This window comes from Salmo salar, chromosome ssa10, assembly GCF_905237065.1.
Source record: "Salmo salar chromosome ssa10, Ssal_v3.1, whole genome shotgun sequence".
Classification (NCBI taxonomy): domain Eukaryota; kingdom Metazoa; phylum Chordata; class Actinopteri; order Salmoniformes; family Salmonidae; genus Salmo; species Salmo salar.
In genome coordinates, this window is record NC_059451.1 from 14,216,609 (window position 1) to 14,241,751 (window position 25,143).

General features: G+C 42.0%; 1 protein-coding gene across 1 annotated transcript in view; it reads right to left on the bottom strand.

Moving 5' to 3' along the window:
- The window catches only part of LOC106613561 (nuclear factor 1 A-type), a 138,029-nt gene extending 119,654 nt beyond the window's left edge, over positions 1–18,375 (bottom strand). Inside the window, 2 exon segments of the mRNA XM_014215960.2 lie at positions 11,884–12,412; positions 17,291–18,375. Of these exon segments, the coding sequence (XP_014071435.1) occupies positions 11,884–12,412; positions 17,291–17,317 (556 nt within the window). The 5' untranslated portion in view covers positions 17,318–18,375.
- Positions 18,376–25,143: the final 6,768 nt, after the last annotated feature.

Below are 25,143 nucleotides of genomic sequence, written 5' to 3' on the forward strand. Positions count from 1 at the left end.
CGTTCTGCACACCGTTTCCCTGCGCCATTATTAACACGTTTGTGGCCCACCAGTTAGTTTGCACGATTCTCGTCATTCTCTTTCGACCTCTCATCGACAAGCTGTTTGTCGCATCATTCTCGGTAAACCCAAGACGCTGTCATGCGTGAAATGCCGGCCGTTTCTGAGATGCTGGAACCGGCGCGCCTGGCAATGACGATCATAGCACGCTCAAAGTCGCTTAGGTCACTTGGTTTGCCCATTCCTCAATCGAACAGTCACGGAATGCCTCGATGCCCGTCTGCCTGCTTCATATAGCAAGCCACGGCCTCGGAACTCATGGTCACGGGGTGGTGTACCTAATAAACTGGTCACTGAATGTATATCCTATTGTGTACATATCAGGCTCTTACTATGCACAATACCTATTATATTACTTGATATTTGACTACTATTATTATTACACATCGTAAACTGTGTACGTGCCAAAACATTTTTGGATTTTGATTTGACTACACAGACTAATCAAATTTGATTTGTCACATGGTTCGTAAACACAGGTGTGGACTAACAGTGAAATGCTGACTTACGGGCCCTTCCCAACAACGCAGAGAAAGAAAATAGAGAAATAATAGAAAAGTTAAACACGTAATAAAAGTAATATACACTGAGTGTACAAAACATTAGGAGCACCTTCTTAATATTGAGTTTCACCCCTGTTTGCCCTCAGAACATCCTCAATTCGTTGGGACATGGACTCTACAAGGTGTTCAACAGGGATGGTGGCCCATGTTGATTCCAATGCTTCCCACAGCTGTGTCAAGTTGGCTGGATGTCCTTTGGGTGATGGACCGTTCTTGATACACACTGGCAATTGTTGTGTGTGAAAAACCCAGCAGCGTTGCAATTCTTGAAAGACTCAAACCGGTGCACCTGGCACCTACTACCATACCCCGTTCAATGGCACTTAAACATTTTGTCTTGCCCATTCACCCTCTGAATGGCACACAATCCACGTCTTAATAGGCTTAAAAAGGCTTAAAAAGAATGTAACCTGTCTCCTCCCCTTCATCTACACTGACTGAAGTGGATTTAACAGGTAACATCAATAAGGGATCATAGCTTTCACCTGGATTCACCTGGTCAGTCTATGTCATGGAAAGACCAGGTGTTCCTAATGTTTTGTACACTCCGTGTAGATACACAACAAGTAACGATAACTTGGCTATATGCAAGGGGTAACAGTACCGAGTCGATGTGCAGGGGTACGAGGTAATTGAGGTAGATATGTACATATACAGTGCTGTGAAAAAGTATTTGCCCCCTTCCTGATTTCTTTGCACATTTGTTACACTTAAATGTTTCAGATCATCAAACACATTTTAATAATACACAAAGATAACCCAAGTAAACACAAAATGCAGTTAAGTGACAATTTTATTTATTAAGGGAAAAAAGCTATCTGAACTGCATTTTGTGTTTACTTGGGTTATCTTTGTGTATTATTCAAATTTGTTTGATGATCTGAAACATTTAAGTGTGACAAATGTGCAAACAAATAAGAAATCAGGAAGGGGGCAAATACTTTTTCACAGCACTGTAACTAGGAATAAAGTAACAGATAGTAAACAGTAGCAGCAGCGTATGTAATGAGTCAAAATACAGTAGTTAGTCCAAAGAGGGTAAATGGAGATAGTTAAATACCCGGAATAACTATTTAGCAGTCCTATGGCTTGGGGGTTCCAGACTTGGTGCATCTGTACCGCTTGCTGTGCAGCAGCAGAGAGAACAGTCTATAACTTGGATGGCTGGAGTCTTTGACAATTTTTAGGGCCTTCCTCTGACACCGCCTGGTATAGAGGTCCTGGATGGCAGGGAGCTCGGCCCCAGAGACGTACTGGGCCATCCACACTACCCTCTGTAGCGCCTTGCAGCCAGTTGCAAAGCAGTTGCCATACCAAGTGGTGATGCAGCCAGTCAAGATGCTCTCAATGGTGCAGCTGTAGAACTTTAAGGATCTGAGTGCCCATGCCAAATTCTTAGCTCAAAGGAAAAATATGTTGGCATTTGTTTCATTAGTCCATTGTTGATATAGTCCCAAAATGTTTTGCATGTCACCAATCAAGTTTTCAAGATGTATAATTTTCTAAATACAGAAATAATGCCGGTATGAAGCATTTGATGCACGATGGACTAATAAAACAAATACCAAAATATAGTTTTTGCTTGAGTTCTCCTTTAAAACACAATACACACACCTCGCCCCCCCCCACAAAAGGTCCACCACCGCATCTTAATCAACAATTCTTATAATGAATAGAAATTATATTATGACCATCTAAGTGAATATAATGGGGTAACATGTAAAAAAACATGTACTATTTTGAAAAGGAGTAAACGTATCAGCTGGAACACAGAGGAAATAAATCTTCCTTGCACTGCACAACAGATGGGCAGAAAGGGCACAAGCACAGAGCAGTGATTCAGGAAACATATGATCTGCTATAACAGAAGAGCTAAAACAACACGTGATCACACTCACTAAGACATGCAAACACGTATACACAGAGGATGCGAGAGGAACCAGTTCAGCAAACCCCTAGTCTTTCTTCTATATTTTACCAGCCATACGGTAGTTTATTTTTCACTTCTTTCACCATCTGTAGCAACATTCCCCTACAGACGGCCACAGCTGTCCTGTTTCATGTCTGCGGGCCCTTTTATATGCCAACCCAAATGGGTTCATCACACAATAGTGGATCGCTGGTGGATCACAGCGTCTGAACGAGCAGTCCTTTTCAAGATAATGGACAGTAGTGACCCCCACCGTAACAGACAGTAAAAAAAAAATAAACACACAATTCTAGGAATGCATTTGTAATGCTGGAAATCGGTTTCCCTTTTCATCCTCCGGTTTCCACTCTGCCAATTCTCTGACTGTACCTCTGAAGCCCAATGCTCACCCGCTGAGCATGTAGCTAGCCATGTGGCTAGCCATGTGGCTATGCTACTCTCCCCCTGAGACAGTCTTCTTCGGAAGAATAATACATCTTATCCACGTAAGTGTTGGAGAAACGAATCTCAGATGTCAATCCGTTGCCTGGCGTGTTGTGGGGTCGGGCAAGACTTCATTTAGAGTCGGCATGTGTCAGCACTGGACTGGCTGTAAAACCCCTAACTACATGTACAAATGACCTCGACTAACCTGTACCCCTGCACATTGACTCGGTACTGGTACCTCCTGTATATAGCCTCGTTACTGTATTGTTACATTTTATTATATATTTTACTTTATTTATTTAGTAAATATTTTCTTAACTCTATTTCTTGAACTGGATTAATGGTTAAGGGTTTGGAAGTAAGCATTTCACGGAATGTTGTATTCGGCGCATGTGACAAATAAAATGTGATTTGAAGTGAGAGAGCTAGGGCACTGAGTGGCGGGAGAGGAGCCTCTCTCAGATGCTAAGATCCCCCATAAAGACAGTTACTCTCTTTTACTACTGACTGGCACAACTCACCAGCTGCAGCACATTCCTGTGGCTCCCTCGACAAAGACGGGAGAGGAGCTGACATTTAAACGCAGTGAATCCTGAGATCCTAGGCCTGAGCACATCGCCAGCCCCGAACCCTTTTGTCCCCCCCCCCCCTTTCCTACCCTCTCCCTCACTGCCACAATCGTCGGCTGTGTGTGTTTCTATCTGTGTGGTTCGAAACATCCTGTAGTCTGCGCCACCGACACACAGTCATGTGGCATGGCAAATCAATGCGCAGGACAACAAGTGGAATGTTCCGAGACAGGCAGCAAGAAGAATGAGTCGTTTCTACCTCATTGCTGGGTGTGCGCTTCGACCATGTGCAGCTAGTGCTCGCTTGCCCCCCCCCCAAAAAAAAATTGTCCCGCGGTAATAAGATGATTAGCACAGTTTCCCCCCGCTCGGGCCCGAACAGCACATGAGCTGTCTGCCTACCATTCAAATGAAGTCCTCATCAAGTCCTAATACAATCAAAGTACACACAATAAACACTGAGCAATGACTAGCGCAGAGGCTAGCGGGGAGCTAAAGACAATGGGACTCTTGTTGAATGGCGTACGGGTACAAAGAAGGCATTCTCAGAAGTTAGCCAAAGCTAGTGCCGGTGTAAGTGCTGAATGGTCTGAGCCGTTAGGGATAGCTATGGTTCAACTCATGCAGTTCCTAGGCTTTAACTCCTTTTGGAACCAGACAGGCCCTAAGAAACTGACAAAGGACAGCAAATATCTAACATGGAGGAGAGGAGAAAATATCACTCCTGTAGACTGAGGCCCACAGCTTCCTGTCAGCCGAGGTCTCATACACAACCGCCGTATCTCATGGACAACGCTCCGGGAAAAAGAAAGAAAGAAACGGCGAGCTTCAGAAAGCTTGGCACATGCCTCGAGTCTCCCCCTCTCTGCTAGCGGTTTGCTGCTGGGGACGTCCTGGGCGGACCTGGGCATTAATGCAGAATTAATTAGCCCAACTTCCCCAGTGCCAATCTCCCCATCCGTCTGTCTGTCCGCCCCACTGTCCCCCACCACATCCAGGTGCCCAACTCTATACACATGCCAGACCACTGCTCACTATGCTACGCTAACGCTACGTAGCCTAGCCCCCGCCGCTAAAACATGGCATTGTCACGTATAAAAAGGTTCGGTCCAAAATACGAGATTTAGAAATGAACTAATCTCTTTTATGTTTTACCTATTGAAAGGGGTATTAAGATTTCAAATATTGTGGTACTGCCCATTCTGAAACACACTGGTTTGCTTTAAGAGAGAGTGTTTTTAGTCATCAAATGAAGGACAAAGAAATAGATAAAGGCGGAGGAATAGAAGGTCCATAAAACGGTCAAGACGACAAAGAGAGCCACCGCAATTGTTTTTTGTTTTGCTTTGTGATCGTTCATGCCTCAGAATCCTCAACTGAAACCAGACAATATGTTCCAAATCTGTACATTAGTAAGGATTTTGGGAGAGATCAGCATTGACAATGCACTTTAAAACGGATTACCTGAATTTGCTGTGCAATCAGGTTTATGAGATATTTGCCCACGGAGGGGGAACGCTCTTTGACAGAAATCTTACAACGTTTCCCCATCTGAGAACCTTATCTGCTTTGTTTAATCCAATAAAACGCCAGCGAAAATGGTTCAAAGTAAGGTCATATCCAGTGATATTAAAAAGACAGTATATTGTATCAGATCATCTGATCCCGGCCTGGGCTACTCCTTTGGCACAGTGGACCATGCCAGCTGTGGGATTTTTCTAGTAGGGCATCTGCATAGCAGCCACATTATTACTCGCCGATATCAAACGCTATGACAATGAAGCATTTTTATGAATGGGCCCCAACCTCGATTACAATGAATGGTACAGTGTGTGCTTGTGTGTATGCGTTTCTGTACCGCTGTACTTGTGAGAGCGTGGTGACGAAGTCATTGTTGTAGTCATAGCTATGGCAGTCGTGTGGTTACAGGGATTTAGGGGGCGGGGGGGGGACAAAACCGCGGTGAGTGGGTGGGTGGTGGTGGACCTAACCCACTATGTGTACTGCAGTAACCACAAAAAAAGGCTGTGGTTTATCCCACAATCACCTTAAATAGCTCAAAATGATTGTTGTTCCTCAGCCTGTGGAAGGGAAATGAAATCTAAAACGGCTGTAACATGACAAGCCAAAAGTCAGCTGGTAGATATTGCCAGATTTTGTTACTCTCAGAGAAACCCCCGGGCAACACAGCAAACCGCCACCTTTGTGTGCGCACCGTTACAAAGGAACGGCTGGTGTCTTTCACCTTTCTCTGCACCTTGGTTTACAGCAGGCTGATGATCCAAACTGGCAGCAAACTAGTCTGGTGTGCTATGTAAGGTCAAGTCCTTTCAAAATCCCTATTCACACAACCTGTAGACTAGGGTAGCGCAAAACTCCTTGGACACTTGGAGTTCCAGGCCAGTAAAACAAATCAGAACCTAAAAGTAACAGTGCCTCGAGGATGCATCGTCAAAGCTAACTAGTTCAGAGAGACGCAGCGCAAATCTCTTTAAGAGCTTAGCGGGAAATAGGTCAGACGTCCTTACAGACATTCGACACACGAAAACAGTTTGTTCATCTCTACCACCGGGGTCATAGAAGGCAAAGCGGCAAAACAAAATATCAGCGGCCCTGGACATATTCACATAGGTCTACTCAGTGGCGTGTTATCTCTTCCAGCCAGTGATATCCTTCAATTGTGTTGCGCACAGTGAAAACAGAGGTGAGATGAAAATGGGGTTTAATAAGCATGGCTGAGTTTATTTTCTATTTGAACCACATTCCTCTCCGCCAATCTATGGGCTGCTTTCTTTACTGCCACATTGCTAGCGATATTAACGCCGGCATTTAGGCTAACCAGTTGCTGTAGCCATAAAAGGACTCGACTCCAAACCAAAAAAGTTCCAGTACTATAGACGAATACTCTGCATCGCGTCACTCACGCCTGGATTTCCACGTCGCCTCACTTTTCTGACACCACAACCCAACCATCGATGTCTTTCTCCTTTTTTCCCCTGCTTTCCTAGCCAGGATCTTCCCTGCCAGTAAGTAGATGTTGCCAGGTTAGCCGACCCGAGGAGATAAAGATCACCCAAACCATCCAGAGTAAGGCCTTCACTGTCCCTCACCCACACTAGAGAAAACACATTCTGTTTGCATCAAAGGCCCAGAGTCTTATCAAGAGTTTCTATCCTATTTACATTATTAGACAGTTGTCCACCAGACAGGTTTCCAATACCCTTCAGTCTACTTGCTCGTGTCCAGAAGTGGCATGAAGTCGTGGTTAGCAGACTTTATACAGCATTCAGTCTGACCACATATAACGTTAAGTGGAAGCAAAGACATTAAAAAGACTGCAAGCTAGCCAAGAGACAACCATTGATTTTCAATTATTTTGGGACTACTAGTCTCACTCAACACTTGTCTTTCATCCAGTTTTGTACATTTTTTTGTTCCAAAAATACCATAGCATATCATTTTCACGACTTTAACCACCAATGAAATGGTTAATTACCCAACAACTTCCAAACTATTATGGCCTATGCTTTAAATAGCTACTAAATCAACCTGTACGGCAGGGCTATCCAAACCTGTTCCTGGAGAGCTACCGTCTTGTAGGTTTTCACTCCAACCCTAATCTACCACACCTGATTCTAATAATTAGCTGGTTGATAAGCTGAACCTGGTTAGTTACAACTGGGGTAGGAGTGTGAACCTACAGGATGGTATCTCTTCAGGAACAGGGTTTGGAGAACTCTGCTATTCGGCTTGCAGAATTACTGCTACTGTTTAGCTTCCATTAAAGAAATGGCCTCAAACAGTTTCTTCAGTCTATGCCGAAACAGTCGTTGGCTAATTTTAACCGACTGGCCAATCTGCCCTAAACAAAGTAAAAGTGAGCTGCTTTAACAAGAGGTCACGGATTCCTCCAAAGCCAGAGCAATCCATCCGCTTGACTGGCTGCTAACGAGGGGGGTCAAACGCCTAGAAGATAGGGTCAAAACTCTAACATCTTAAGCCATGACCTCTCTCACGTGTTGAGTGCTCCTGTGATAGTGACACCCGTTGCCGGGGTGAGAGCGAGCCCTAAATTAGCCCTGGCCACGCTGCCTGCTCTGGAGTCAAAAGGGGGGCCTGCCCTCTGACACCACATTGTTCCTAAAGATGACAAACGATGCTAGCTTGTGACTGTTGAACAACGCTGGGAAAGCCCTGGTTAAAGACTGATATGCCAGCCCCCCCCCCCCCCCCCACACACACACACTCACAACTAAGTAGGGTTAGGCATGTGGCACTACATCATAAAACTCTCCCAAGAATTTAACAGATTGCAAAATAATTCACCAACCAGTAAGCCTAAAGACAGATAATTAAAGGCAAATGAAATTGTAAACTTTGCAAGTACATACAGTCGGCAAGAAGTTTCACAAGAGTTGTTTTTGAGACTTGTGACACCCAGATAATAAAAGTTCTCTACTATGTTTGCTGTTAAATAGGTTGGTGGCAGGATAGTGTTAGCACGGGGGGACAAGTCCTCTTCTACCACCCCTTGCCCTTGCAGCAGTGGGGGATACATTTAATTACGGACTTCAGCTGTCCTCAAAAACCTCAACTTCGGCATCCGTGCATGAGGTCAGCCTCTCTTCAGATGGCTTTTAATCAACGGCGCTTTAGAAATGCTCCACTGCTTTAGATGAGACCGAGGAAGAAACCCGATCCTGTGGGACGAGGAGAGGAAGGAGCAAGCGAGCACACTGCGGACTTAACTCCACTATAGGCAGACCTCCATGCTCTGTGGCCACTCTGTCTCTTTCTTCTCCCTCTTGTTCACTCGCTGACACCTCATTCACAATCAAGCCCGGTGAAGAAGAAAAAAAAATCTAACTTCAGCTATAAGAATGCTGGCGGGAGCAAAGCGCCCATGAATAGGCTTACAAAACATCAAAACTCAGGATTTGGCAGCGGGGGGATAACATTTTAGCCACAATGGGCTTCAGCAACTTTTAGTTGCTGAAGTAAGTACACTGTCCCCAAAACATTGAAATGAGTGTTAGTGTCTCGTCTAAAAACAGTTTTGTTTTTTTATGTACTTAGCATATTGCTAATCAGAGATTTATTTTGGTCCAATTATAACGTCGTTGACTAAGCTGGTTGTGGAATTCATAATGAGGCCCATCATGCCTTATTTTGACAAAAACACTCCAAACGCCGATACTTTTGTGACTGGCCCAAGTTAAAATGAGCTCCCATTCCAGCCAGACTAAATCGTAGTACTGCACAGCTCTCAAGGTAACCAACCCTATAGGCTCATTTTAATCACACATGTTCTTACTCAGATTGGCCAAAATCACTACATAACCTTCCTCAACATTTTCAACTGAGATTGCAGTGCTTTTAACGTAAAAATGGACCAAAAAAAAACATACAAAAGCTATGAAAACAGTCTACAAAATATGTCGCTATAAGAATGTCAATGTGGGCACATATCAAGCCTAGCTCACTTAGGCTTCAGCAAAACCATTTGGTGTACAGAGGAAATGATTGTAATTAAGGTGCTTGGTTTGCCTGGCGAAACAGAGCTCTCTCCAAACCCGTGATAGCTGGTGTTTGTGTTGCTGCCAGTGGAGGAACGAGCCCCTGCTGCCTCTTGCCAATTAACAATTTCTCTATTGGTTATTTGCACTGGACTTCATTCTCAGGGTGAGTTTTCATCGAACAAGCACGACTAATATCATGGTGACAAGATTTTCCAAACTGTGGAAAGGCATCAAGAATATTTTGTTAAATTGCAAAATTTGTTTTTCTAGATTAGGATTCAGCTCAAGGGGAAAAACATAAAACCATGTCCAATTCATTAGTTCATTAATTATTATGTATTTTCCACGTTTTAATCAAAGCTTTCGAATACATTAATTATTTACAGGAGACAAATAAAATATACAGCCCTAAATTTGATATCATGTGGAGGTTTTTATATTTACCAAATAGTTAATTTTCTTGTGTATTAATAAGACTGCTTCCTAATTTCCAGGAAGTTCAGAAGCTCTAAAAACTTCAAAAATTGCTCCGTGCCAAGTTTTTCATTCAACTGCCAAACACCTATATGAATATGCTACTACACTGTTGCACACAGAAAACAGGAAAATAATTCAAGTGATATCTCACCCCAACAGCAGCCCATGTTGATTTTGTCTGAAATAGAAAACGTGCTGAGCAATTGTGATGGAGATAATTGTTTTTTTTAGGCAACTGACTCTGTCGTCTCGCAGTGCGAGCTTCCCCCAAAATCTGGCCCATCTTAAAACAGCGAAGGGACGGGCCAGTGCGAGGAATTTGGCAGAGTTGTCCCGCTTTTTCCCAGACTACTGCTTTATTGACCACTGATGAAATTATGGGTGTCTGCTACAGATAACATTTGTGTCTGCATACAGAGACGGGAAGGTGCTATGCGGTGCAGTGTTGGGTTTGCTAGGGGCAAGTCCTAAAAAAAAAGAAATGTAACTTTATTTTGGTTGGGTGATTACTTGGTGAGTGGCCTGTGATTGTTCGTTGAAAGAGTGATTCTTGATGCCAACTACAGTACGAGTCCAAAGTTTGGACACACCTACCCATTGCTGGGTTTTTCTTTATTTGTACTATTTTCTACATGGTAGAATAATAGCGAAGACATCAAAACTATGAAACAAGATATGGAATCATGTAGTAACCAAAAAAGTGTTATATAAATTAAAATATATTTTATATTTGAGATTCATCAAAGTAGCCACCCTTTGCCTTGATGACAGCTTTGCACACTTTTGGCATTCTCTCAACCAGCTTCATGAGGTGGAATGCATTTCAATTAACAGGTGTGCCTTGTTAATTTGTGGAACTTCTTTCCTTCTTAATGCGTTTGGGCCAATCAGTTGTGTTGTGACAAGGTAGGGGTGATATACAGAAGATAGCCCTATTTGGTAAAAGACCAAGTCCATGTTATGGCAAGAACAGCTCAAATAAGCAAAGAGAAATGACAGTCCATCATTACTTTAAGACATGAAGGTCAGTCAATACGGAAAATGTCAAGAACTTTTAAAGTTTCTTCAAGTGCAGTTTTAAAAACCAAGCTCTATGATGAAACTGACTTTCATGAGGACCGCCACAGGAATGGAAGACCCAGAGTTACCTCTGCTACAGAGGATACGGTCATTAGAGTTACCAGCCTCAGAAATTGCAGCCCAAATAAATGCTTCAGAGTTCAAATAACAGACACATCTCAACATCAACTGTTCAGAGGAAACTACATGAATCAGGCCTTTATCGTCGAATTGCTGCAAAGAAACCACTACTAAAGGACACCAATGAGAAGAAGAGACTTGCTTGGGCCAAGAAACACGAGCAATGGACATTAGACCGGTGGAAATCTGTCCTTTGGTCTGATGAGTCCAAATTTGAGATTTTTGGTTCCAACCGCCGTGTCTTTCTGAGATGCAGAGTAGGTGAATGGATGATTTCTGCATGTGCGGTTCCCACTGTGAAGCATGGAGGAGGAGGTGTGATGGTGCTTTGCTGGTGACACTGTTTGTGATTTATTTAGAATTCAAGGCACACTTAACCAGCATGGCTACCACAGCATTCTGCAGCGATACGCCATCCCATCTGGTATGCGCATAGTGGGACTATCATTTGTTTTTTAACAGGACAATGACCCAACACATCTCCAGGCTTTGTAAGGGCTATTTAACCAGAAAGGAGATTGATGGAGTGCTGCGTCAGATGACCTGGCCTCCACAATCACCCGATCTCAACCCAATTGAGACGGTTGGGGATGAGTTGGACCACAGAGTGAAGGAAATGCAGCCAACAAGTGCTCAGCATATGTGGGAACCCCTTCAAGACTGTTGGAAAAGCATTCCAGGTGAAGCTGGTTGAGAGAATGCAAAGAGTGTGCGAAGCTGTCATCAAGGCAAAGGGTGGCTACTTTGAAGAATCTCAAATATAAAATATATTTTGATTGGTTTAACACTTTTTTGGTTACTACATGATTCCATATGTGTTATTTTATATTTTTGATGTCTTCACTATTATTCTACAATGTAGAAAGTAGTAAAAATAAAGAGAAACCCTTGAATGAGTAGGTGTGTCCAAACTTTTGACTGGTACTGTATGTACAGTACATAGGCATGCGCTCAGTGACAAGATTGATTTGACCCTTGAAACCCATCCGAGTGTTTTTGTTTTTGATTAACTGTACAACATTATCCCACATTCCATGTCCTATTACTAAGCAGAGTGAGGTCAACATTGATGTAACTCCAATTTCAGACAAACGTTGACGTGTTTGTAGAGAGTTGAGAAACAAAAAGAGGGACTTTACCTGCATGCACAAAGTAGGCCAAGTAGAGGTCGAGTTCCTTTACTGAAACTCCAATGTGATGAGGCTGCACACACAGCCCTGGGTTCGAGCACTGTGGGGACTTTACCAGCCTTTCGCCATCAGTACTTTCGAGGGGAATACCTTTGAATAAAATGACCATGACCAGGTCCAACCTCCAGACTTTGTCTGCCTGACGCAGGCAGTCGATCCTCCTCATCTTACCCTTCTGGTCAGGGTTGGACAGCACACAACACGGGGGCTTCTTCCCGGTGACGGTGAGCACAAAATCCTCCCGGAACTCAGGCCGGATGTCCTTGCGGAGCTTGGCCAGAAGGCGCGATGCCCACTTCTGCTTGACCTCGGGCTTCTCGCTGAGCAGCTCATCCTTCACCGCGCGCTCCTCTTCCTTAGACATGCGCTTCTCGTGCTTCTTGAAGTACTTTCTCTTGCGGGCCTGCAAGTTGAACCATGTGTAGGCAAACGCTCGCACGTGGGGCAGCAGTGCTTCGATGAAAGGATGGAATTCATCCTGTGGTAGAAAGGAACACAGGAGGAGAAAAAAAATGATGAATGGCAACACATTCATAGTACAACACGTTTTGTGGAAACAAAGTACAGAGCCCATCAAATAATAAGACCAAAAGCAGTCATTACAATTAATCTTGTGAAATCAGATGTGCCTTCAGTAAACTCTAATCGACGTATTCGAAATACTCGGCAATCAAGGAATTGCACAGAAGAACATACAGTACTACTATTAGATAAAATATCATTCCAGGCGGGACTTTTCAGAGAACAAACATTGTCCATTTCAGAATAATATGCACTGTCTGCCACATTTTATATTTATGAGTATTTATGTCCTTTTTATTTGCAGCACTTGGGCCCGTGCCATTAGCATTAGCAGAGAGGGCTAATGGAGGAGTTTCTCTAGGCCGTACGGAGGGAGCAGTGTGAAATAAGGCCTGTCTAGGCCGTGTCTTGGCTCTTTGGCAAGAATGTGGGTCTGTGGGGGTCTGCCAGAAAGGACAGAGAAAAAGCAACAGCCGAGCGGGAAAGCGGAAAGTCTATTTTTAACTCGTCGCCATGCAAACATATATACATGGGCAATATATGCAATATGTACAGGCACAAACGTTTCGCTCTGAAACGGTTCCAAGACTGGTCTATTCTGTGGGCTTTTACCAGGGACAGCTCCCTGTACAGCTATTACAGCAAGAATGTGGATAGATGGCATGTTGTGGATCAGTCCCAATTTTGGTTGGTTCCACCTGCTACTAGCAGTCACACACTGAAGCTTTCGCTGAGAATCTGCTCCCATAATCTGGCCTAAAACAGGCAGTGGAAATGTTACAGCACGACACTACAGCTAAACGAAACAACACAACAAGGCAAACAACCTCCGAACAACACTTTCATATTTAAAACTAGTCTCGCATCTGAAAACTCACTAGAATATTTTTGAGGGACAAAGACATTTCCGTGGATTGATGACCACCATCATTAAATCTATTGAACCGACGATCATAGACAACACTGTTAGTCTGTACCCATTTTACGGACATTTTAAATAATTACAGTAAAAAAATAACACAGTTACCAAAGAGATGAAAGGTGCCTACTCCTTTAAAATACCTGGTTGTAAAAATCATGGATATGTACTAAAAGGGTTTATAACCGAATGAGATAATAAAATCTTTGCCTTTATATAAAACACATACCTCAGGGCATACGGATACAACACTTGAACTAAAACTAGTAAGTGTGCCAAATCCAAATACTCAGCTTCAATTTTGTACAAGTATGCCACACTAGATCATGCTATAAAACGGTATGCTACATTAAGCACCAGCGCAGATATGCAGCTCTTCTACTAGGTCGAGTGTTTACATGCATATATACAGTGAGTAGAGTACATAACTTGTCTGGACTGTGTCTTACAGAGGGCACGCAAGGCTAGGCACAGGACTAACAGTTATATTTTAAAAAGCACCAATCAAATCCAGTCAAATGAAATAAACAATGACAAACCACCACTCCAATTTGCAATTTACAACAGGGCCGTATTTTCATTTCCCAAACACTCTCAGTAGAGGTTGGCAGTGACGTAGTGAGTGGTCGGAGTACAAGGAGACAGGTTTCTGATACAGGGCCCATTTGGAGACCCAGGGCGGGCCTTGCCTCACCTCAGGCCATCTTACCACCCCGGCCACGCAAAATGTACTCAACTATTCAGAGATAAAAGAACTTTGAACAAATCTTGACACGTGCGGAAACCTGTGACTGGGATGGCATGTGGTTACTAATACATGTACTAACACAAGTTCGCGAGCACAAACGCAAGAATAATCATCAAGAATACAGCTGAATTCAAATATAATACAACCATATACAATGACGCCACACTATTCCTCGAATTTCAAAAATACTTTCACGCCCTTGCCTCATAGGCATGAAAACTGTATTGTTTGAGCTTGGGTAAAATCCAGTAAATGGCTTCTCCAACTGCCTTCAGCGACACTCGGAGTAACTTCAGCCAATGTGCTATGAAATATCTCTCCTCAATGGCTGATATAATGCATTATTATTTGTGGTTTCTGTATATAATATAGTTCTCCTGTCTCCGGGCCATTTGAACAATACCTGCATAGTCTAGACTTGTTTTTTCTTGTTCTTCACAACATTAATGACACACACACAAAACGTACACGGGACACAACTGTTTTATGTAGGCCACATCTCAATATATATCATCCACTGCAATTCCATCAACAAAACCCTACAAACGAGTATATTCACTACTAAAAGTGTGTCAGGAGAATTGTTAAGTACGAAACCTCCCGCTGTGAAGTTTTTTCTTCCTTTCTGTACACCTTGGTGACAAATCTAATGTTTGCAAAGAACAGGCCTGTAGCAACAACTCATGAATAACTGTAATTTATAAAAGCAATGTTGGTAATCTCCTCCTATTGACACCCACGCTACCCACACCACAACACAGAGGCAATTATGACAGTGTGTCGACCGAGCTTACTCTCGCCTCTTCCTGCCCACAACAGTAGACGTGCTTAAACAGAGCGGACGCCTCACCATTGTTAATCAAATTGGAGCAATTACACAAAGGCAAATCTTCCTGCTTTTACAAAGTTGCAGCGGACTCAAACAGCCTCGCGTAGGCCGTAAGGGGCATTTATACTTGTGTTTTCCCAAACCCAAACTGTTTCTATCCCTGCATCTCCTCCACGACTACATAAAACGGTACCATGTGCCTCAAAGACAGGACGCAAATGCAAATTCTGGGAATTATCAACAAAAAAATATATATAAATGCACAAAGAATGTAAATGTTCAATTTTCAATTCTAGGTTAAATATTCTATCCTTTGCAGTGAACAAAACACATGGAAGTTATTTAGGCTTGCCTGTCTTGTATAGGATCCCCCTCTACCCCCCCCCCAAAAAAGCCAAATATAATTGAATCAATCAAAAGCCTTTGATTATGGAGTGATCTTGACTTAAAAGATTTTAGACTTGATGAAACACTTTTTGCCCTAACTGAATGAATAAGAGGATAAAACACACACACACAAAGTATCTTTGTATAACATTCAACTCTGAATACTTATACTTCATTAGCCAATTAGTGCAGATTCTGCTTTATACAGTTGAGATGAATTGTATTGCATGTGAATTCACCGTCTCATTTTAAGAAATTAAAAAAACATATCCAGGCAAAATGTGTATGAATTAATATTTTACATATTCATTCGAGCCATTTCTCTAAATGTCCATTCTCAAGTTTGTGTCCAACTAATATCAGGTTTCAGTTCTCCTTTAGGCCCATTTCGGTCTTGCCTCAAAGATGCACTGTACATTCTTATGAAATAATTATAGATAAATATTCAGGACTTTATTAGTTATGCTTGGTACTAGAGCTATTGGAACAGTATTGGTTTTGAAATGGTCTTCCATTGTAAAGGTTGGCAAGTCCAGGACAAAAACACATAATTGAGATCAAGTTAGGTATTTGTCATTTACATACATTTACAACCAATAACGTGGTCATAGTGACAAAATGTTTGGGGGGGAAAAAGTATTTCCCAAAATAAAAATATATGAAAACATGAAATCAACTTAGGGAAAAAATCATAATCTTATTTTAAGATAATTTAAAACTTAAATGATGTTGATAGTTAAATAGAACTGACATGAGACAAGGCCAATAGGCCTGTTGGTGGTCAATAATAAATCAATTTCAAAAACAAATACATCTTGTCGAATCTTAGACAAACCCAAAACTGTATCATGATACATTTGATACATTATTATTATTATTATTTAATTTTTTTTACACATTTTAGGTAAGCCGATAATAGTTTTAAACACCAACCACATGGATATGCAACTGATCATTTAAGCAAGCTATTCAACCTATGTAACGTTCCCACCTCGACCACCTTTTGATTAGGCCCACAAACCACCATATTTCGGGTAATCAAACTCGAACAAGAATCAAGTCCGACAAAACGCAACTATCTTCGGGAACAGAAAGTTGTTAGTAATTCTAAAAGATCATCTTAGTTATTGAGCATGCTACATGTCAGTCATAGCCGTAGTGCGAAAAACTAAAAAACAAAAAACAAAAACATTATCCATCGAATATAACAGTAGCCTTGAAACGTCTAATGTCCTAACGTGTGCTCTCCCCGTGCACATTGATCATGACAAAGTTCAATGCCCGAGAGTGGCGGCGACTCGATTCGGTGGAAGAGGTGTAAAGAAACACAGCAACATTTTAAATTCGTAAAAGTTACTGCTGCCAAAGAAAAAGCTAAAAATCGAACGCTTACAACACCGATTCTAAGTTTGAAACTTTTGGGATACAAGTTAGACCCAGCAAAAATGCTGCCTTTTAAATATCGCGTTTTGGCAGTAATCAATACAAAGTGACAATTGCATGCATGTTAATGACTCCCAAGTGCAGAGACCTATAGGAAGCCGTCCAGGGGAGCGTTGGAAAATGATGTTGCCCCCCTTTGTAAAAACATTGTGTGCATTCATTCATATCAAATATGTGGGAAGATGATAACGCGCACATGTAATTTATAGGAAAGGCCATCTTCGTTTTAGGATTGGAACTCAAAAAGTAGTCCGCGTAAAAGCGCGCTCGACATCGATATGGGTCTAATATGAACTGAAACAGACATGCATATATATATGTGTACATATGTAGGAGATAGGCGCTATCCGCCATGTGTTACTTAATTCAGATGGCTCTGACAAACCAGGAATGCTACTGCACACAAAGTTACTTGTCTTGAGCAACGTCAGTCCATTTCGCCCTGTCCCTGAGGAAGAAAGCATAAATGCAACAAAAATGGTTAAACACAGACGAAAGGCTCACTTACCTGTGTTAGGCATAGCGGAGAATACATAGCTGTTGTATCTAATCTTGGATGTGGAGGGTGTATGTATGTGTGTATGTTTGGGTTACACGAACGGGTCTGCGTGTTTATGTGTGTGATGGTGTGTGAGTGAGTGTGTGTGTATGTGTGATATATGTGTGGGTGTGTGTCCGTGTTTGCCCGTGTATGCGTGATGGCTGTGTCCGTGATGGCTGTGTCCGTGTTTTGAAAAAGAAAAAAAAGGAGAGACAGAAGGGAGAGAGAGAGGGAAAAAATAAAGCCTGCTTCTTGCTTTCACATTTCCAACTCTGCGAACTGCAACCAACGCTTCACCACTCCATAGAGCTGAACTTTAACCCCGCCTCGAGTTACACTGCTTCCACTTTCCGCACTCATCTATTGTACAGTGCAGTAAAAGCCGTAGAGCAGTCCCTTCGTTGGATAACTCAAAACTTTCACCAGAGGCATATTCAACAATAAAAGAAAAGTCCAAAGGCAGGCTGGCTGCAGCGGAGAGGTTAAAAATCACGGGAAATAGGAAAAGAATAAGTCATCTTCGGACAGTGCTAATCTTGTTCTCATACTAATACCAGTACAAAAAAAATGCTGATTGTCAGACGTTCGTTCTTCTGAGCTCGATTTGAGTTCGCCCATTCACTCCGGTTTCTCGAAGAGACAAAACAAAGCTCGCAACAACCGAAAGCATTGAAGGCATGTGGTGCGGCTGGCTTCACGGTGGAGCCGAACTCCGAAATGAGTGTGTCGGATTTACGAACAAGGAGGGTGCGGTAGTTAATGAAGGTGATAATATCCCTGAACACCCAAACAATTGCTTGTTGCTGAAGCCCGACAGCTGGTTTCCGTTTAGAAAATGATCTCTAACAGCAGACGATAAAGTGAATCCGTGTTGCGTCTGTCCTGTCTACGGCGACAGGAACCACAACCGCCTGCACCGAGTTCCATACAGATACATACAGTTCACTTTTGTCCACAGTGCCTGAAGGACAGACTCTTGTACTCCCCTCTCAGCATAGCTCCCAAAGTATACACGGTTTAAGGGAAGTAATGAGACCAACATAAATGCAATGAACATGTAGGACCGAAATATATCATATATATATATATATATATATATATATATATATATATATTTAAACGTTCAAATTATAGGCTGCTTTATCCTGTCTACTTGAGCCCATTAGCCCCGGAATGAAATAGGTCTGCGTTGTTTGAAAAGCTATCAATTTCAATCAAGAGCAGGGCTCGCGCAAAACTGCCACACCAACACTGCTAAATAAATGTTCTTATATGATGTTTAACGCAAATTAGACAGTGTATGGCGGTGAAGAGTGAGCTCAAGAGATCACCACACACTATATAAGGGATATACCGCCCCTTTTGAACAAATGCTTAACTTTCAAAATTGGTCGGACAAAGTAACAGGCTTTTCGGTATTCCATATTATTTTTCGACACCTATCCATATTTACAACAAGTTAAAATTATAAATATTTGTATTATTGTTCATTGTTATTATTAAGCTATTACTAGGCTTTTAGCCTATTGGTATTGGACTTTATTATTGCGGATGATAATTGACATACATTACATTACCTATCTATCTGTTCATGGCATAGTGGCCAATGTATGTCAATTTGCACAACACATTTCATATGAGGGGTGGAACAACGAGAACAGAATCTAACAATTCAATGAAGTGCATTCAACTTTACATAACCCAAAACCAAGTATCTCCCCAGATAATTATATAATATAAACGAGCAAGGGCCATTCGAGAGACAAGATTACCAATCATTTTCCTAACTCACATGTCATTATGTAAGCATGATCACGGTGCCCTCCTAACACCGACAGGCCTATTATCCAAAACCAAAGCATCGTGCAACTCCAGCATTTACGCACGCTCTACCGAGCACTGCATACTTGAAACTTATTGCGTTGAGTTTCAATCATTACCGTCTAGACAAAGAATGAATTCCAATGAAATATCACTTGGACAAAACCTCCCCAAAAAGCCTCAAACAAACGGTATACTTGGCAATAGTGAAAACTACATGCGTAAAGCATGCGTAATCACTTCGGTATAGCGCCTATATCAAAAGACTGAGCAACATTTTACAATATGTCATACTCCTAAATTAGGCTACTATTGTTGTATAGCCTATACATCCCAAACGCCCAAGGTTAGCATTGGTTGCCTTTTGGGTGCTTCACCTGCCCTTGCAGACAAATAAGGGTTAATATTAATCGAAATAATGGCAATAAAGAAACACCCATTTAGTGGCTTAAATAAAAGTAAAACCAATACACTTAAACACATTTAATCAGGACTTGCATATAGGATAATTAGCCTACAGTACGCCTGGAGGCGTTCAACATTGGTTCGACTTAGTATTTTGACGGATTTCTGTTCAAATATCAGATTGGCCCGACATGAGTCACCAACAGATTCTTGGTCCACTGATTCTGTATGGGCTGCTCGAATTTGTTTTCAGTGAACAACTTCTGGCCAGAGGGAGAAGTCAGTTGTGCGCCCTCTAGGAAATGGCCAGGGAAGCGACCACAAGTGGAGTGTGTGGTTCTGCTACGCAGCTACATCTGACCACGATATACACACACCTGCACCCTAGACAGCGAGATTCAGCAACACCAGATGCATGCTTATTCACAGTCTAAAGTTTCATTGACATACCGTGAAGGCTAAAGGTGGACTTGCAACTGCTATTGCTACTAGGTTATTGTTATTACAGCATAGCCTAATAATATAATGTTGTAGCAAAGGCTGCTTGAATTCCCGATACCCAACTGAAGTGATTATTCAATATATGGACTATAGATCATGTGTTGCTCAACATTGTAAATAAAATGTTGCTCAAGTAATTCATTGGAATAATTGTCTAGGAGCAAATGCAAGCCACACAATTGCGCAACTCAATAAGAGGGCGGAATAGGGGAAATGATCTACCCATATAGTTCATGTGCTCGGCCGGACAATAAATTCAGGAGACCTACACTGTATTTTCTCACGTTGCAGCGCATAGAACCTCTATTGAGAATAGGGCAATAGGCTAACTTGCTATCGGTATTTGGCCAGCCTTCCGGTATCCATATCGTCCGTGCAATGCTAGAGCTCCGTCCTCTGATTGGACTAAACTCCAGGAGTTGAAGCCCAGCATCCATCTTATTGGACAAAACTCATGTCACAAGGATTTTGTCGAGAAAGCGTTTTTCTGCAAACGCTGGTTTACTCTGCAGAACAACTAGTTACCACATAACGAAACAATGCTTTTCTCAATCTGGTCACTACGATGCCCTTTTATCCGAAGGCAACACGGAGAGTGCAGGCTCTGTTCTGTTTCAATACCAAAGTTATTTGGCGATAAAGATATCCGCATTGGCATACCTCGCTGGCAACACAGATCCGATTGATACGGACTATTCTCAAATCCCTGTACAAAAGCAAAGACCGACATTTTAGGCTACATTTTAACCTGTGTACAGGTTACACACCACATGCACATGTCTAGAACTTCTCAGGGTAAAAAGAGATGGTAAGAGGTGTTTGCACGTACCATTGCAATGTAACGTGTACGTGAGAAACTTTAGACTGATGAGACGAAGTGCTTCATTTTCAGCCACCTTTTGTTGTAGTCTTATGTTTAATTCAAAAAGTATGAACTCGCTGCCGTTGTGTGCATTTTACACCGTATAAATACAGTATGATAAAGCACAAGGGGAAACGGTTCTTGTATTAATCCCAAAAAAGAAAAATATATAGCAGTGAGCCTTCTTTACTCCTTGATATTTGACTGCGGTCCAAGCTTGGCAAAGCTGACTGGCTCGCGACACACACTCTGCCTATCTCAGCTTGGTTTGTTAGACTTAGTGCAGAAGTTGCAATCGATTGAGCGAGTCCCACTTTTTTATTTCCGCAATCGCTTTGCATAGTAACCACGCAGGACCCGGGCGGCAACGGAACGCCACTTCTCACTCACCATGTCCTCCCCTCGAGGAGTCACATACTGGCAAACGAGCCGGAGTCGCGTGCCAGCCAGACCACACAGTCTGCGTTTTGCTCCCGCATGGAAAACCTACATTTTTCCACCTATATATTGCTGCATACCGCACTCTCTCAGCCCTTCCTATACGTTTACGGCGCGCATGGGACAGAGGGAGGAACGCCGCGGCGCCTATTGCGATCGAAAAACCGTAGCCTTTTGGTACTAGTCTAGTGCATTATTGCTGCTTAAACCTTTAGCACCAGAGCATTGTTGCAATGCTGGACATCTAAGCAATATTATACTATTACAATGAGGATCTGCGAACGCCACTGAAGGTGCACGTTTATGGCTGGTCGACAAAAATTAACACCAAATCATTTCAGCGGATTTTCTACTGCGTCCCCATGGAGATATCGTAAAAGGTCAACCATAGTGTACGGAGGGGTCGTATTGATTTAGAAGGCATGCATCATCATGTCATAAAATATTCGTATTGAACGCTTCTACATACTATTTGTGCATAAAGTGGGACTGTATTGTTAGGCTATATTCGTATATTTATACGTGTTCACACAGGATTGAACAGTTGGTGGGCTGTATTTATTACCGTGTTGATTTTGCCCTTGCGGTTGACTGCAGTTATATTGTGTGAAAGAGTATTCTGCAACTGTAGCCCATAGAACTGATATTCCGTAGGTGAGCTATACATTTTACAATGGACATGACACGAAATGGTGGTGTTGATTATTTCCTCAAATAGCCAAATAAACTCCATTTCTAAACGACAATGTGGTGTTTGCTTGTTATAGGTTATATGAAGTAGCCTGTTTGCGCGACCAGAGGTGACATTCCATGCAAATCCAACGAGTGTCCCTCTGAGGTCGAAGCCTACTATTGAAGAACATTATTTTGAGAAATGAGGGGCGATTGTTCCCACGGATGCTGACGCATGTATGTCAAAACGCATGATGTGTATTGGGACGTGGTGAACATAATCCTGCCTACACTATATCCTGCTGTAACGCTGATTTCAATGAGGCAGGCTCGAACAGCGCGTATCCTCCGTTTTCACATTCGGTATCCTACTATTGAAGTCGCCTATAGCTTATATTAAAATGCACGTTTGATTTTTTCGCAATAAAAATCATGACCACATCTTCATGCCCAATTATGTTCCATAAATCGTCATAAGCCAATTGCCTATTTTTCCAAATGACTTCTTAATGGTCAATTGCAGACCTACAAGCATTTTTGGTATGTGTCAATTCCCTATCGTGCTTGATCAAGTTCCATTTTAGGACCAACTAATGAATGCAGTTATGTAGGTGGGAACCACCTGCCTCTTCACTCTTGAATTCAAAGTGTAAAAAAAAATGGGTCCCACCAAAAACAAACAAAATATAAAAGACAAGCAGCCCTACATAGGCCTACGATGTAAACTCAGATATTGGGCATCTAATCAAATCCAGACAAGTTTTATATAATACTATCATTTTAAACATGTTTGTAATTTAAACGTTTGTCGCTGATTGACAGTATGTGACGTCATCGTTAAGCGTTTTGTCACGTCTCAGAGGGTATATATATCCTGTTATGGTGCAAGTTGTGCGCCTGCACCCAACAATCATACAGGTTCGCCATATGAAGTGTCAAAACGGCCACTACTTCTTTTAGTGTCGCTATTCGCCACAGAGGAACGTTCACTGGTTACACTGTACTTTTGCCACTTCTCTACACAGTTCACATCTTACAACAGCCATGTCATATCTGTCATAATAACACTAGAATCGTTCAATCAAAGTGACTATCAAGTTAAATATAACTGATTCAGTAAAAAAAAATTTTGGGGGGCTAATAAGCATACGTTACATATTAGACTTCAAACGATCTGTTAAATCAAAGTCAGGCTGAATGTTAAGGTGCCCTGAAAAAAATCATCCATCAACTGAATGCCAATATTAATTGGGTTTTTACTCAAGTTTGATATTTTGTGCTCGAATCTGTCTCATTTAAATCACATTATTGATTTCAGATACAACTGAGAAATGACCAACTTGGCAACGTTGTCAAACGTTCCGCAAAGAGTTCACAATAAATCTGAGTTGTATGCACGGACTGGACAAGGTTTGGGTGGCTCACAAACAGCGTTGAATGGTGCGCGGGTATGCTTTAGGCCTATCCACAATTCTCAATACTTACAGTCACATATCATTTTGAAGTCACATATAACGTGGTTTATGGAGACTATTAATTAACCTACCGCAAAAATCAAGCGGAAGGGTCGGTGCTGTAAAGGCAAAGTTATGCGTAAAGTATAATTAATATACATGTATTCTACTTTCAAATGAAACCAATGCAATGAGCATATCATGCTTTTTATTGCTACTTCTTTCATCTGGTAAGATCGATCCAGTTCTTAGCAAAAACCCGTTGACATGGTGGCTCGAGACGCCTTTATAGTATTGTCTGCCAAGTTCTGCACACAAAAATGCCCAAAGCCCCAGCAACCATGCCAGGGCTGCCAATATACTGTACTATGCCCAAGCAAGAAGCGGCAGGGGGCTGTGCGCAGTTACAACATCTTATCAATAGTAAATACTGGAACGATCAAGTCGAATATGTAAATAGGTTTTCAAGCTTATTAGACATCGGAACTTTAAGGATGAGTTGGAACGCCACAAAACTACATTATGGTCTATGGAGTCTGTACTGCCCCTCTCTCCGAAAGCTTCTGCGAGTGCAAGGTAAAGCAAGTTTGGAGGATCATAAACTAAGATATATCAAAGGTGATTACAGGGCTATCCTCGAAGTGAAATATTGCAAGTCATTTGACGGTCATATGCGCGTTAGCGAATACAGATTAAAGAGGGAGAAGTGCCTAGACACGTAGCCTACCCATTGTCACCAACATTGTCGGCAACTGTCCGATTTAGGCTACCAGAACAGTTATTTTCGGAGATCCGAAATAATTTCGGAGATCCGAAAATGTGATCTGAAATCTATCTGCTCTGAAAAAGATATCAAGAGAGTGGGTGCAAACTTGAAAAGATACAGTATATAAAGAGTCGTTGGCCATTTCAAAACTGGCAGATCAATCCAGCCAAGCATGTGATTTAACTTGATCCAGAATTGATTCAAATAGTTAATGATCTTCGTAATAAGCATGTTTTTTTTTGTAGTAGTAGTTTGCGTTAGTTTGTTGGAACAGTGCAGTAAAAGTTAAGCGGTCGTAGGCGATTCTCCATGACACTGAAGAATAACTCATGACTAAAATACATTGACACTGCCCAAAAATCACGACATTCGAAGGCTATGGTCACAGCCTAAAATAGATTTTGAAAAACTTGTCTTCGTTCAATGCTGGAAAAGTATTGATGTAGGCTATGTACCACCTTCTTCCGTACGTAAAAGAAACCAACGTTTCTCTAAGTTTGTAAACTACAGGGATGAGAATGCACAATACATTTATACAAACGAGGTGTGAAAATATAAACCTGACGGTTTCAACACAAACATTTTAAAGACGTTTGGCCACCTGCTGCAAACGCGTCACTGAAAGATAAACTTTACGCCAAATGGTGATTAGACTGTTTGTTGTTGTTGTGTGATGTAGAACATCACCTTCCTGTTCCAGATCAGTTTTATAAGATACAGTGAGGACATTATAGGCGAATCTAACCTTAAATCACACATGGCGGGCAAGACAAACACCGTATCCATCTTGATCATTTTTAGGTTAAATCAGCAAATATAAATTCTGCTTTGAGGTAAAGGTACACCACTCATACAGCTTACAACACACACACACACACACACACACACACACACACACACA